The 14929-nt window shown below is 46.5% G+C and overlaps 2 protein-coding genes across 5 annotated transcripts; one reads left to right on the top strand and one right to left on the bottom strand.

Annotated features, from left to right (window-relative positions):
- Nucleotides 1-2795: 2795 nt before the first annotated feature.
- On the top strand, nt 2796-3440 carry LOC119302587. The gene has a single exon (XM_037579625.1). It carries the CDS (start codon nt 2878-2880, stop codon nt 3205-3207), a length of 330 nt encoding a protein of 109 aa, XP_037435522.1. The 5' UTR covers nt 2796-2877; the 3' UTR covers nt 3208-3440.
- On the bottom strand, nt 3197-7277 carry LOC119302586 (subtilisin-like protease SBT3.6). 4 transcript variants are annotated; one of them, XM_037579624.1, is made up of 12 exons: nt 6873-7277; nt 6693-6775; nt 6516-6613; nt 6258-6419; nt 6050-6161; nt 5411-5954; nt 5216-5313; nt 4896-5135; nt 4674-4788; nt 4364-4568; nt 3827-4295; nt 3197-3416 (listed from the first exon to the last, which is right to left on the bottom strand). In XM_037579624.1, the coding sequence occupies exons 1-12, from the start codon at nt 6945-6947 to the stop codon at nt 3197-3199; spliced, it is 2421 nt and encodes an 806-aa protein (XP_037435521.1). In that variant the 5' UTR covers nt 6948-7277. The 4 variants fall into 4 exon arrangements, with proteins under 4 accessions (XP_037435521.1, XP_037435519.1, XP_037435518.1 ...); XM_037579622.1 differs by lacking the exon at nt 3197-3416 and having other exon boundaries at nt 3612-4295; nt 4896-5132; nt 6873-7274; XM_037579621.1 differs by lacking the exon at nt 3197-3416 and having other exon boundaries at nt 3612-4295; nt 6873-7273.
- Nucleotides 7278-14929: the final 7652 nt, after the last annotated feature.

Genomic DNA, 14929 nt, shown 5'->3' with positions numbered 1-14929 from the left:
GGGGGGGGGTTAAAACAAGGTGACCCCCTCTCTCCTTTAATTTTCAATTTGGTGGCCAATGTCTTTTCTAAGATGTTATCCAAAGTTGTTCATCGTGGGTTGATTGTTAGTCTCCTTCCAAATGTTGGCCCTAGTGTTGGTGTTAGCCTACAATATGTTGATGACGCCATCCTCTTCCTAGATGCTTCTTGGAACATGCTAGGAACATGAAGTGGGCTCTGACCTGCTTTGAAAAGCTCTCTGGTTTAAAAGTTAACTTTCATTAATAGAGTGATCTCCATACTATCCATATGGATGAGGAAATTTCTAAATGTTTTGCCCAGTTCTTATGATAGGGGATTTCCCTTTCAAATATCTGGGTGTTCCTTTACACTTCAAAAAACTTAGGAGGGAAGACCTCCAGCCTAATTGACAGGATCATCAAAAATATCTCTGGCTGGCTGGGTAGGAATCTGTTTTATAGGGGCACACTTTTTTTGCTTACTACCTGTATTGCCAATATCCCTACTTATTTAATGTCTGTTATGAAATTTCCCAAGTGGCCTATTGAAGCCATTAGTTCTCGAATGCCTCACTTTTTCTAGGGCAACTCGGGAGATGAACACAAGTATTATTTGCCTAATTGGGGGCTTATCTCGAGGAAGAAAAGATTTGGTGGATGGGAGTACTAATCTTAGGGATTTCAATTTGGCTTTGCTTGCCTCTTGGAGTAAGAGGTTTTATGATGAGAGAGATAGTGACTGTAAAAAGCTCCTTTGCTTTAAATATGCTACTAACAAACCTATTTTTTTTGGGATAAACCTAGGATGGGTTCTCCCTTCTGGAAAAGTATTTCTTAGGCTTTTAATGCTGCAAAAACCTTCTATAAATGGTTTCCTAGGGATGGGCGGTATGTGGCCTTCCGACATGACATTTGGACAGGGGATTGCTCCCTCAAAACCTTTTTTGGGATCACTTTGAGATCTGCCAACATACAAGATGGTACTATTGAACAAGTCTGGGATGGGGAGACCCTTCATCTTACATTTAGGAGATGTGTGGGTGAGTTTACTTTGTCTAGATGGTTTGAATTAGTTCATATGCTTAAGATGTTTAATTTTTTTGATAGTAAAGATCAACCAGTTTGGATGTTGGAACCTTCTCGTAAATACTTTGTTAAATCCCTTTACAAGATGGTGAACTTTGGGGGGTCTCCTCTGAGAATTAAAGCTCCACCTAACATCCAGGTGTTTCTTTGGCTTATTTTAACAATAAGAGCTTAACTTGGGATAATCTTGCTAAGAGGAGGCATGTGGATGACACCTCTTGTGTTTTCTATAGTGAGATTGAAACCATACAACATTTTATTCTTTGATTGCATTATTGCAAAGGAAATTGTGTCTGTCATTGTTGGGTGTGTTTGCATTTCTATGCCCAGTTCTTTCACTTCTCTGATTCCTTTCTGGAAGCATAAAAAAATGAAGTTCTTAACTTGGTTTCCTCAGCTACCTTGTGGGGCTTATGGCTTTTGCAAAATGACTGTGTTCTAGGGGTGAAAGTGGTGAAGCATGCAATGCATCCTAGATTTGGCCGGCTTGTGGTCAGGCAATGGAAGATCTTGTGTTCAGACAATCACGATGCTCTTCTTCTTTGATGCTTAAGGCTGCTCGATCATTGGCGAGGCGAGCTGCTTAGGATTGCTTCGTCTAGTGACCTGTAGTGGTGCTCGATAGCTTGTTTTGTTGATCATCAATGTATCATGTTGAGTGTTTCCATGTTTGTTTGTAAGGGCGAAGTTTAAAACCGTGTTATTCTGCTGCAGCTACATTTGGCCCGCACTGAGGTTAAGCTTTGTCTAATGATGGTTTCTGCCTTGGCTTAATAAAAGTTCAGGGGTGCAGGAGGGGGGCTTTATTGCAAAAAAATCATCAAGTTGATTGGAGGATATGGTGTCTCTGTAATTATATGCTTCTTGACACTGAGGTGAGATTACCTATGCAGCTACTTTTCCTCCTCGGCTCACAAAGAGAAGCAGTCTATTAAAAGTACAATAAAAGGAAAGGCATCTATCGAAGTATCCACTTGCAGTGATCCTTCGAAGCAGTCTAAGTAGAGCCCCACATGGCCTCCGCCACCTCCTAACTAGGTGGCGCTCTCGGTTGACGGGTCGTTCGTGAAAGAAACTGGTAAAGCGGGTACTGGAATGGTGCTTAGAGATTCAGAGGGGTTGTAACCATTTTGGCTTACAAATTTTAGTTTCATTACAATAATGCCCTCGAAGCCAAACCTAGTGTGATGACGGAAAGGAATGCACTAAGCCTACAACAATCATAGCTTCATGATCTAATCGAACAATTCTACTACGTCGCTGCGCTAACCAACCAGTCATGGAGCGTTCCTCTTATGGACACTTGGTGTTGAAGATCAAAAGCATCTTGGAGAACCGTCAATTTATTTCGTTGAAAATTGCACGCAATCAAAATAGATTTTCTCATTACCTTGCTAATCTACGGCGTTACGAGATAGCACCGCTTGTTGGTTGCGTCATGTGCCAAACAATGTTTCTTTGGTCGTATTTAAAACAGTTTTGCTAAAGCACGTCTAGATATCTAAGTCATATATCATTGATCTTACATCGAGATTCGTGTGAATATTTTTTTTCTTTTTTTTATGCTTGATTCACTCATTTAGATGTGCAATAACTAGAGCACATCTAATTCCTTCCTAATTTTTTTTGTCCATGGCAGTGCTTTTTAAGAGTTTTCGCCAAACACGACGCGCCGCCGTGTGTGTTCCCTCCGCTCGATCGCTTGCGCCAGTTGGACTCGTCCTCCCTCTAAACTCCAGCCAACCAATCGGGAAACGACTTCCCATCGCTTTCCCCTTCCCCCCGCCCGCATGCTGGGCGCCGTCCTCCGCGGCCCGGCCTCTCCGATCCCGCCTCTCTTCCCCGCGCCGGGGCGCCCTCTCATCCACCTATCCCGCCGCCTCCCTACGGCGCCCACCATGGCCGACGCCAAGAAGACCGACGCGCCGGCGACCCCGGCCCCGGAGCCGCCCGAGAAGCCGCTCCCCGGCGACTGCTGCGGCAGCGGCTGCGTCCGCTGCGTCTGGGACATCTACTACGACGAGCTCCAGGACTACCAGAAGGCCCTCGCCGCTCACTCCTCCGCCGCTGATCCCAGCGGCGACAAGGCCTCCGCCGACGAGAAGAAGATCAAATCGTGAGACCCCAGGATTCAGGACCCGTATGTGTATGCTTTGACCTCTCCTGTTCACAAATTGGATTCTTGGTCGTGTAAGATATGTCAGCATTACTCACAGCATTACAGCTAAACATCCATTGTATTCTCACCGTGTATGCTGCAATTTGTACTTGCTGCTCATCATTCTTTGTGTGACCAAAGATGCCCCTGATTATGAATACAAGTTCCTTTCTGCAGCAGTTCAATTCATGTTTACACATACTTGCTGCTAAAATTGGTCAATTTTGTGTCGCCAAAGATGCTCCTGGTTATCAAATAGAAGTTCTTTTCTATTGCGACTCTTCAATTCATGTTGCAGATACTGCTGAAATTGGCCAAATTTGGTGCGACAAAATATTATTTCACTATAGTAAAACTCTAGCCAAGAAGCCCCAACCAATCACCAATGCTATTAGAATCAGGAGAGATTAGCGAGTTTGTTACATCGTTTGTTCTCATGACCGACGACGACACCGGTACACACTACAAAGGTGTTACTTATTCATGCGTTCACATAGAACCTATTGATCATCGTCCGAACCACCAAAGGGATCCTCACCGTGTGTGTGCCGTCCTCCCATGTCAGGCTGCCGAAGGTGTACCTCCCCTGAACCTTCAGTTTGGCCTGGAATGCCACCTTGAATGTTAACCTGTTGACTGTCGAGTTGAAGGTCAGGAGCGAGGGGTTCACGGTGACGTTCACCCCTGGAGGTGCTTCCACACGGGCTCTGTACTTGGACGTGACTGGGCCGACATTGGTGACCGTTCTCGACACCGACAGTTTGCCCCTCAGTTCAGGAATGGTGATGGATGGGACGTTCAGGTTCAGCTGCGATTTTGGCGAATGTTGACAGGGTGTGTGCTGCTGAACCATGGAGGCGATGGCTGAGTTGTTGTAGCCCATGGAGCAAAGGAAGCGCACGTAATCAGATGGTCTCATGTCGTACACAAGACCAGGGTGTGCAGCCCTATTTGGATCCACATGGCCACCTCCATAGTCGAAGGGATTCGCCTGCTTGTAGGGCGCTGCTTCAGATACCATCTCGAATCCATACTCGTCACGGACATTGGCTACAAAGGTGTATACCTGTTAGTTAGGGGGAGAATATGTGTGACAAGGTGAAGCATATGACCATTACCTGTTGTGACCATTGCCGATTTTACTGCAGCTGGGCTCCAATTAGGATGCATTGATTTGAGAAGAGCGGCCACGCCTGAAATGTGCGGGCACGACATTGAAGTTCCAGAATCAATCTTGAAATTCACAGATCCCATGGCCGATGATAAGGCTACAGAAGGTGACCATGAAGCCAAAATGTTTACACCCGGGGCAGTTATGTCTGGCTGCAGAAGTTAGATGGCAAGAGAAGAAGCGTGTTTATTTGGAGTTTAAGCTTAGTAGAATGCATTAAGGACAAACTTGGGTGGTCAGCTGTGGGATGTAATTACCTTCAGAATTGATGGAGTCAGAGAACTTGGGCCCCTAGATGAGAAGTATGCAACTTCAGGGCCTATCAGTTCTCCAAGAATTGTTTTTGCGGAGCCAAACTGAACCGTTGGGTTTCTGTTTATGTAGAAAAACAAATCTCAACATGGCTCAACAGACACTAGAACATCATAAATTCAGTTTTTTCGCAACTACGGAATCATATACAATACTGTTTTATGTACCTCGTGCTAGTAGTATATGCAAGTATGGCTGTTCCAACTTGATAGTCTACTTGAATAAGGGGAATATCAAAAGCAGATGCTATATCTTTGGTTAAAAACTGCGCGAAGATGACTCCTACACCACGGGCCTTTTTTACGGTCTCTACTGCCACCTGGGATGCTCGCTGTCCTCTTGTTTGGAAGCAGAGCACCACATTTCCTTTTACTAGAGTAGCATTCAAAGATCCTGCAGTGCAACTTCTGCAGAGGCATTAGCCAAAAAGAAAAAGGGAGTGTATTTTAGGATCGATAAAGAACCGAACAAGGATGACGAAGCTTACCTTGCATCAGTATCATCAGCATTATCAGATGAAACGTCTTCAGCATATACTATACGCATGCTTGTCGCGGCATGCTTCCCAGAATACATTGTTTGGCCCTGCAACCATGGTACATGAGAATGCCAGAAGCAGACAGGGATATATCAACAGTTTGAAACCATAAATTCAAACCGATAATTCAGATGAAACTCTTACCACATAAGTACTATTGTTGCCCAGGGTGATCTTTGCGAGGAAAGTCCGATCAATGGTGCCCGCAGCAACGGTTAGAACCCATGGTGCAGAGTTGATCACTGTCTCTGAATAAGGACCGGAGTTTCCTGCAGAACAGACCACCGTGATCCCTCTCACGACTGCGTGGAACGATCCAATGGCCAGGACATCATCAACATAAGCAGGGAGAGGTGGTGCTTGGCCGAGGGAAACCGAGAGCACATCGACACCGTCGTGTATGGCAGCATCGAAGGCAGCAAGGATGTCTGCAGAGGTACAATCACCAGTAGCCCAGCACACCTTGTAAACAGCCAACCTAGCCCTTGGTGCCCCTCCCCTCGCCACACCACTGGCAAGCCCCCGGAAGCTGGCGTCGGGCACTAGAGCGCCGGCAGCAGTGGATGCCGTGTGCGTCCCATGCCCGACAGCATCCCTTGCCGACATGTACTCGTGGATGTCAGTCGTGTTCATCTTCCCGTACTCGGCTTGGTACCCTTTGACGAACCACTTCGCGCCTATTATTTTCCTATCCTATCATGAATCTGAAGTCACCACCAGGATGGTACATTCTCACAAGCAAAAGGTAAGCAAGAGCTGAAAGAAAAGAGCAGGCATGCTAACCTGTTGCAGTTGGAAGCATTGAACCTTTCTCCGGCGACGCATTGCCCTTTCCACCTCCGCGGAACCTCGCCGATGCCATCGTCTCTAAAGCTGGCTGACTCCGGCCATATCCCTGAAAAGTTAAGATCCCAAGAAAAACCTCAGTCATCACATTGCAGTGTCAGTGTCAGTTCTGATTTCTGCTGCAACTGAAGAACTGCAGCCTCACCTGTGTCTAGCACACCGATGATGGAGTCCTCCCCGAACTTGCTGCCGGAGAGGATTCCGCTCCCGCCGGACGGCGACGGGTTCACCCGCATGAAGTCCCAGCTCCTGGTGGTGTGCAGGTCAAGCACCCGGTTCCGAACCACCCGCACAACCCCAGGCCAATCTTTTTGATTTAATAACCAGAGCAAAAGGAGAAACAGTTAGCAGAGCAATTAATTTGTTATGAACAACGGCAAGATGTGCATGCCCGGCCGCTCACCGGAGAGCTGCGCCGCCTGCGCGTTGGTGAGCACGGCGGCGAAGCCGGAGAAGCCGTGCCTGTAGCTGTAGAGGATGGCGTCCTCGGCCGCCTGCTTGCTGCGAAATCACAGCCAGCTCTTGAGTTCTTGAGGCGCGCTCCAAAGTAATTAGCGACCATGGATGAAGATGAGCTCACCTGCCGAGGACGGCGGCGAGCATGCCGTGGTGCGAGTCCCGGACCAGCTCCGGGTGCAGCTCCCCCATGTACACAATGTGCACCTGCAGATCGGCAGGCCAAGAAATGAGTAAACACGCAGCCATGGCAGGCTATGCGCCGCCACCGAACACCATGGTGAAGCTTGAACGGACGGCTCACATTGGCGCAGGAGCAGAGTCCGAGCAGCGGGAGGAAGACGACGACGACGACGACGACGGGGTGCTTGTCAGCCATGGCCGCCGCAACGGTAGCTCGAGAGGAAGCGTGACGCCGGCGCCGGGAAAGATGGAGGGTTGCGGCGGAGTGGAGTGGTTTGAAAGGTGAGGCGAGAGAGGGGGAGGTGGGGTTGGTGTCTTGCCGTGGCCGGCTTCTCTCTCGGGCAGGCTCCTGTCAGTGTTGGACCTGGACTCGATTCAAATCTCCTACCAGGAGTAGTAAAATACAGTGCCCCGCAGCAGCCACTGTCGCAGTGGATCTGCTTGCTTGCTTGTCTCTTTGTTTACTCTTTGTTCTTCCTCCTGCCGCAGCGATGTGCTCCTCGGGCGGAGTTTTCTAATGGAGCCGAGGTGATCACTGTCGTGCTCCCACTCCCGTCCCACCCTCCCTCCTCTCTCTCCTGTCGATCCGTTTGCTGCCTGTGCCGGAGGTGTTGGCGTCCGGCCGAACGCGCCTCCCCCGTTGGGTGCTCCGCTCACTTGTTTTTCTAATTTCTCGCCCTTTGCTTCGGTAGTAAAATATTGAAAGGAAGATATTTGGTGAAATTCGAACTCCACTGCTATAAAGCGAAATTGGCTAATTCCAAAGGCGGAAGCAACTCTAATTTAGCAAATACGGAGTATAATAGTTGAGCCTCTTATCACTTTCTCCGTGCAGCAAATTAGTGTTGACAGTAGTACCAAAAACATACTTATTTATAACTATGATTTCAAATCAGAAATACAACACAAATATATGGTCCAAGATTTGTCTTAACTACACAAAATACGTCATTTCCGGGCACGTAAGGTAGGAGATAATAACATTGCTAGCCATTATGTCACACAATGACATTATTAGCAATTATATCTTGACAAAATTAGGGGTGCGTCTTTGATTCGCATGATTCTCAAAATGCAGGAATATAGAATCGGAATGATGTGTCCTCTTGAATCCTATAGGATTAGGAAACCATCAAAAAAAATTGTTGATCTTTTTGCTGTGTGTGTGTGCTGGTGGTGTTGGCGCCTTGCCCGTTGGGTGCTTGACTCACTTATTTATTTCTTGACAATGTTTTGCAGCGCCGTAGGATTCTCACCCAATTTTCATTGCAAAACTACCCATCATAAAATATTAAATAAAGATAGTCAAATTCGAATTCACTGCTATGAAGCGAAAATTGGCTAAATCCAAAGTTGGAAGCAACTCTAATTAGCAATATAATAGTTGAAGTTACTGAGAGCCTCTTATCACTTTCTCCATGCACGAAGTTGTGTCAATAATACCAATAACATACTTATTTATAATCATGATTTCACTTGTATATTTCCTGCCCTTGTTTTTCAGCACCACAAGATTTCCAGCCAATTTTCATCGTCAGGCTACCGACAATAAAATATTAAAAAAAGAGTCAAATTCGAATTCACTGTTATCAAGTGAAATTGGCTAATTCCAAGGTGGAAGCAACTTTAGTTAGAGAGTGACGTTGCAAAGACCGAGCTACATGGAGCTTGTTTTTCGGAAAAATAATAGAAGTCTCAATCAATGTCATCTGTATATTCTTCAAGTTTGTACAAAATTATCAACTAATTTGATTATTTGCATGCTACACAAAAAAGACAAATATCTGACGCAAATACGACAAACGAAAAACCTATTTTAAGTATTTGTCTTTTTTGTTTAGATCACATATGAATATGTATGTTCATGAAATTTTATACATGTATACTACGACTATATCAGAATTTCTTTAGGTATAGAAAATGTATTTTCTCCGGAAAAAAATAAAGGACTCTATGGAGCCCGGCCTTTGCTTGCACTTTTCCCTGTATAGTTAGCAATACAATAGTAGAAGTTACCGAGAGAGCCTCTTATCACTTTCTCCCTGCACGAATTTGTGTCAATAATACCAATAGTACCAATCACATACTTATATATAATTTTGATTTCACATCATATAAATTGAATATTAACCTGGTTTTTATTGGTCCAAGTTTCGTTTTTTTTTTCTTTGAAAAGGGGTTTTACCCCAGTCTCTGCATCAGAAAAATGCATACGGCTCATATTATTAAAAAAACCAGCAACAAGTCTCCAAGTCTCGAAGTAAAAAATAAAACAAACGATCATAAGAGCTAAACAGAAAGCCAGAACCGGCTGGCAAATAAAAATAGGAGCACTACATGCCTATCCTATTGCATGACCGCCATCCAAACCGATAGAAAATATCCCGAGCTACCATCCCCCATCGGGTAGAATCAGTAACCAAACGCTCCCTGGCCTCCGTCGGAGTGAGTAGCGACCACATACGGATCAACGTTGTGGCCCTGAAGATAACCTGCAAAAAGTAAATGTTCGTTGATCTGTTAAAAACCAAATCATTTCTGCAGTTCCAGACTGCCCATAATAAAGCACAAACGCCAATACGAATGTGCTTCACTATATCGGAGGCAACCCCATCAAGCTGTGTTCCAAATAACATGTTGATGGAAGTAGGCGGATTAATATTAAAAGCAATATGAACCGACCGCCATAGAATCTTAGCCAGCGGACAATCAAGAAAGAGGTGTTTGATAGTTTCGTTATGGTCACAAAAACTACATCTAGCAGAACCCACCCAATTGCGTTTTGCCAGATTATCCTTAGTCAAAATAACTTGTTTATGCACGAACCACATAAACACTTTGATTCGCAAAGGTACCTTTACTTTCCAAACGTGCTTCGATGAAGGAATGGCGCTAGAATTTATGACGTCCACATACATGGATTTGACCGAGAACACACCGTTCTTAGTTAGTTTCCAATACAACTGATCTGGCTGCTGAGACAGCTGGACATCCATCAAACGTCTTACAAGATGAAGCCAGGCCTCCCAACGATTTCCAACTAGTGTCCTCCGAAAAATAATATTGAGGGGAGTGGATTGTAGAACTGTTGCAACGTAAGCTTCTCTACGTTGAACAACGTTGTACAGAGTAGGATATTGAAGTGCAAGGGGAGTCTCCCCAAGCCACGAATCCTCCCAGAACCTCGTATTAGCTCCATTGCCGACTAAGAACCTTGTCCTGTTGAAAAAGAGTGGCTTGACTCTCATCAAGCCTTTTCAAAATGGTGAGTCAGTCGGCCTCACTATCACCTGGGCCAAGGTTTTAGATTGAAGATACTTATTTCGCAAAATCTGAGCCCAAATATCCCCCGTCTTGGACGAAAGTTTAAACAACCACTTGCTAAGGAGACATCTATTTTTGACTTCCAGATTTTCACTACCTAGACCCCCTTGGTCCTTCGGCCTACAGATTATATCCCATTTAGCAAGCTGATACTTTCGTTTAAGCTCATCACTCTGCCAAAAGAAACGAGATCGATAGAAGTCTAGCCTCTTCCTGACACCCACCGGGACCTCAAAAAAGGATAGGAGAAACATATGCATACTGGTGAGGACCGAATTAATCAAAATTAATCGCCCTCCATATGACATAAGCTTCCCTTTCCAACAGCTCAGTTTCTTCTCAAAACGATCCTCGATGTATTTCCACTCTTTGTTAGTCAGCTTACGATGATGAATGGGTATACCTAAATACGTGAACGGTAACGTGCCCAATTCACATTCGAACAATTGTTTATACGCCTCCTGGTCATCATTAGCTCTCCCAAAAAAGAACAATTCGCTCTTGTGGAAGTTAATTTTGAGCCCGGACAATTGTTCAAATAAGCATAACACAAGCTTCATGTTTCTCGCTTTCGCCAAGTCATGCTCCATAAAGATGATAGTATCATCAGCATACTGAAGGATGGAGATACCGCCATCAACTAGATGTGGAACAAGGCCACGTACCTGCCCCGCATCCTTAGACCGTCCTATTAAAATAGTCAGCATATCAACCACTATGTTGAATAGGATCGGTGACATGGGATCTCCTTGCCTTAACCCTTTGTGTGTCTGGAAATAGTGACCTATATCGTCATTCACTTTAATCCCTACACTCCCTTTTTGCGTAAAGGATTCAATCTGTTTTCTCCAGGCTATGTCAAATCCTTTCATACGCAAAGCCTGTTGAAGGAAAGGCCATTTAACTTTATCGTATGCTTTTCAAAATCCACTTTAAAAACAACGCCATCTAGTTTTTTTGAGTGAATCTCATGGAGCGTTTCATGCAAGACGACAACCCCTTCAAGGATATTTTTATCTGGCATGAAAGCAGTTTGGGACGGTTGCACAACTGAATGCGCAATCTGCGTAAGTCTGTTTGTCCCAACCTTGGTGAAGATTTTGAAACTAACATTAAGCAGACATATAGGCCTGAACTGCTCAATGCGAACGGCCTCTGTCTTCTTAGGAAGAAGAGTTATCGTTCCAAAATTCAGCTTAAACAAATGAAGTTGTCCATTAAAAAACTCATGAAACATCGGCAACAGATCTCCCTTAATGAAGTGCCAACACTTTTTATAAAACTCCGCCAGAAACCCATCCGGTCTTGGAGCCTTATTATTTTTCATTTGTGTGATGGCCTCAAACACCTCTTTCTCCGTGAAGGGAGCAGTCAAAATCTCATTCTCGTCAGTCTCAAGTTGAGGAACATCCTCAACCCTTGACTCGTCTAAAGACACAAAATTATCTTCCGGAGGTCCAAACAACTGCTTATAATAGTTGGTAATGTAAACTTTCAATTTTTCTTGACCAACTATCGTTCCTTCATCTTGTTCTAATTGGAAAATTCTCTTCTTACGATGCTTCCCATTAGCAATCATATGAAAGAATTGAGTGTTATCCTCGCCTAGGACGATTTTGCGAACCTTAGCTCGCAACGCCCACTTCAATTCCTCCTTGCGAAGAAGCTCTTTCAGCCGCAACTCAGCCTCCATCTTAGTTTCCAGCTCACTGGTGTCTAAGATGGAAGTTTCAGCTTTTACTTCAAGGGTCTGAATAAGTAGAAGGAGTCGCTCCTTCTCCGCCTTATATATCCCATGCGTATGCTTAGCCCATCCACGAAGGAACCTTCGAAGATGACGAATCTTGCATTGCCAACGCTCAATGGGTGACCTTCCTCCTGAGTCTTTAGCCCACTCTCCAGCTAACAACTCAAGGAAACCTTCTCTTTCAAACCATGCAAGTTCAAACGAGAAACTATTCTTGTTACCCACATGAGTTTGAGCCCCCGAGTCAACAAGTAGCGGCGTGTGATCCGAGATACCTCGTGTCAACGCCTGCACTGTTACCAGGGGAAACTTCTGCTCCCATTCGACACTAGCTAAAACACAGTCAAGCTTCTCAAAAGTCAGTACCGGTAATGAGTTAGCCCAAGTGAATCTCCTACCTGAGAGCTCTATCTCTCTGAGATCCAAGCTTTCAATGATAGTATTGAACATAAACGACCATCTGCCGTCAAAATTCTCATTATTCTTTTCCTCCCTTCTTCGAATAATGTTGAAATCACCCTCACTAAGACAGGGAGTTGCTCATTACCGCAGACACGGACGAGATCGGCCAAGAAATCTGGCTTGAGTTCTGGTTGCGCGGCTTCGTAAACCGCGACCAAAGCCCAATCAAATCCATCGACCTTAGTTCTGACCCGAAACTTTACCGCAAACTCTCCCAGAACTACACTACGAACTTCCAAGGTTTCACACTTAACCCCAAGTAAAACCCCACCGGATCTTCCTCGAGGGGGGAGGCAATGCTAGTCGAAATCTACGCCCCCCCAGATAAAGTGCTAAGAAATTGTGGAGTGAAGCTGCCTCTTCCAGTCTCAGACAAAGCAATAAAATCCAAATGATGTTCAAGAGAAGCATCCGCTAGAAACCTTCTTTTAGCCAAGTCTTTAAGACCTCTGCTATTCCAGAAAATGCCTCTCATATTTCATCATGAAATTTTTTAGAGGTACGGATCCTAGCACTTCTACGCACAACCGACGCTGGATAAACCTTCCGTTTCCAACTCCATTTAGGCTTAATGCGATCATCATATCGGTCACCACACTCGGGCTCTGCCGCAATCACCCAAGACTCATCTACATGGATAGAGGTCTCAGGATAGGCATACCCCTCCTCCTCCTTCTCCGGCAACGCAGGGTCAAGATCGGCACACAAACCATCAAGAGCCCTAACCCCAAGCGCATCTATCTCCGACTCATTCATAGGCTTAACGGCAGCTATATGACGAATCAATTCTAACGCTCGTTCAGCTTCCAAATCAAGAATGTCATTAACAGACCTAGAGATCTCTATATCATTGTTACCAAGTGATACTCCTAGTTGGTTTGCATTGTGAACAATCTCATCATTGGTAAAATGCATAATTGAATTAGATTTATTAACAGACATACCAGTGGAGATCTCGACGTCACGCAGCTTGGCCGCCCTCATAGCACACCTCAGCTACATGTCATCAACGTCTGGCTGCTCCTGCAGCCTCCCGCTGATCCGCCTCCCCTTAGAGACAGGATCCGGGATCCCACCAAAGGCGATAACCTCCTCGCGTGAAGCTCTGGTAGGGGAAAGGCCTCCTGCTCATCCCCCAACAGCGGTGACCTGGGCCGGGAACACCGACGCAGCACCACAAGACGGCGACAACTCCCGTGGCCTGTCCACGGAAGTCTCGCCGAAAGCCGAGACCGGCGAGACCATCCTAGGGCGATCCGGGGAGTTTGGCGATAAAACAGCCACACCTCCCGACCCGCCCTCCGAGGCCGAACGCGACCTGGCAAGAGGGGATACGGAGGCCTCCTACACGCCTACCCCTCCGCAAGCATCTGGCCTCAAGGGAGGGAACACTGAGTTCGTCCTCGGCGCCGACAGCGACGGCAACTCGGAGTGCCGGGCCTGCTGCCCGTCACCTCCAACCGAGACCACCGTCGCAGCCACCTCCACCATAGACGGAACCACCTGCCCACATGCCTCTCCAAGGTCCGCCCGAGCCTCCAAGATGCCCAAAGCCACCGAGCCAGCCGTGAGCCCCCCCGAAGCAAGTGAAGACTCGGCGAACGAAGGCCGGGCCACCTGCTCGCCACCGACCGCTGAACCATCCATCCCGTCTATCACCTCCAACCTAAGCAACGGCGATGAAGGGGGAGTAACAAAGACCTCCTGCCCACCAGATCCTCCCAGTCCGTCCATCCCTAGCAACGAGTCAGACCCCACAAACACCGGCGAGGAGTGCTCCGGCGGATCGTCCAGATCCACTCGGTCGCTCCAAAGATGAGGAGGCGCTGAGAAAGCTCCTAAAGATCCAAGCTGCAGCATATTAGTTGGAACAGACCCCGGTGCCTTCTCCTTAGCAATCTCTCCTGCCTGAGTAGAACCCGTAGGCCCTGTACCCTTGTCCCCATCATTGTGAGTACTGCCATCCTAGTTCCCAGAAGCACCTCCCCCCTCAGAAGTGTCCATATGATGCACCTCCTCAAACTCCTTGAACAAATCGGGGTCCTCATACTCAACATCCGGCATATACGCGACTCCCTCGTGAGTCCATCTTACCACATCCGGCAAGAACTCAATGTTAGCCACACTAACCAGCAAACGTGCCACACCATGGGAACACGTGAAAGGCATATCCAGCTGCTCCGTCTTGCCGAGCATAGATCCCAGGCTCCAAGTGACCAGGAAGCTATCCAAGGGCTCAGAAGGCGCCCCCGAAAAATGAACCCAAATCTGAATCAGCGGCTTGCCTTGAGGCTCTTTCTTTTTCCACTCATCAAACTGCAACACAAAACTTGTACTAGTAACCCGACACATGCCAAACTTCAGAATTCTCATCTGATCCTCCTTGGACGGAAACTCCACTTTGTAAGTCTGATCTGATAACTTCAACAAAGACCACTAGAACTTACCCGGTGCCAACTCCCGCAACTGCTGAATAATCTGAGCTTCAGTGAGAGGGCCATGAACCACCTTAACCACGCCTGGGAAGGAGGTTTCAACCACGGGAGCCACCGGAGCCACACTTGGTGACTCAAAAAACATCAACTCAGCGCAACAGACCCCATAAATGCTAACCGTAGGTTTGGGCCCCAGAAGAAGTGGACACT

The sequence above is a fragment of the Triticum dicoccoides genome, chromosome 5A, assembly GCF_002162155.2.
Source record: "Triticum dicoccoides isolate Atlit2015 ecotype Zavitan chromosome 5A, WEW_v2.0, whole genome shotgun sequence".
Taxonomy (NCBI): Eukaryota; Viridiplantae; Streptophyta; class Magnoliopsida; order Poales; family Poaceae; genus Triticum; species Triticum dicoccoides.
This window is presented reverse-complemented; position numbering and strand designations above follow the sequence as displayed.

Excerpts from the sequence above, each read along its gene's own strand:
- LOC119302587 (XM_037579625.1), top strand. The coding sequence starts at position 2,878 with ATGCTGGGCGCCGTCCTCCGCGGCCCGGCCTCTCCGATCCCGCCTCTC.
- LOC119302586 (XM_037579624.1), bottom strand. The coding sequence starts at position 6,947 with ATGGCTGACAAGCACCCCGTCGTCGTCGTCGTCGTCGTCTTCCTCCCG. Across the intron at positions 6,776-6,872 it reads GACTCTGCTCCTGCGCCAAT|GTGCACATTGTGTACATGGG; the intron begins GTGAGCCGTCCG and ends GCCGATCTGCAG. Across the intron at positions 4,569-4,673 it reads TGACTCCATCAATTCTGAAG|CCAGACATAACTGCCCCGGG; the intron begins GTAATTACATCC and ends TAACTTCTGCAG.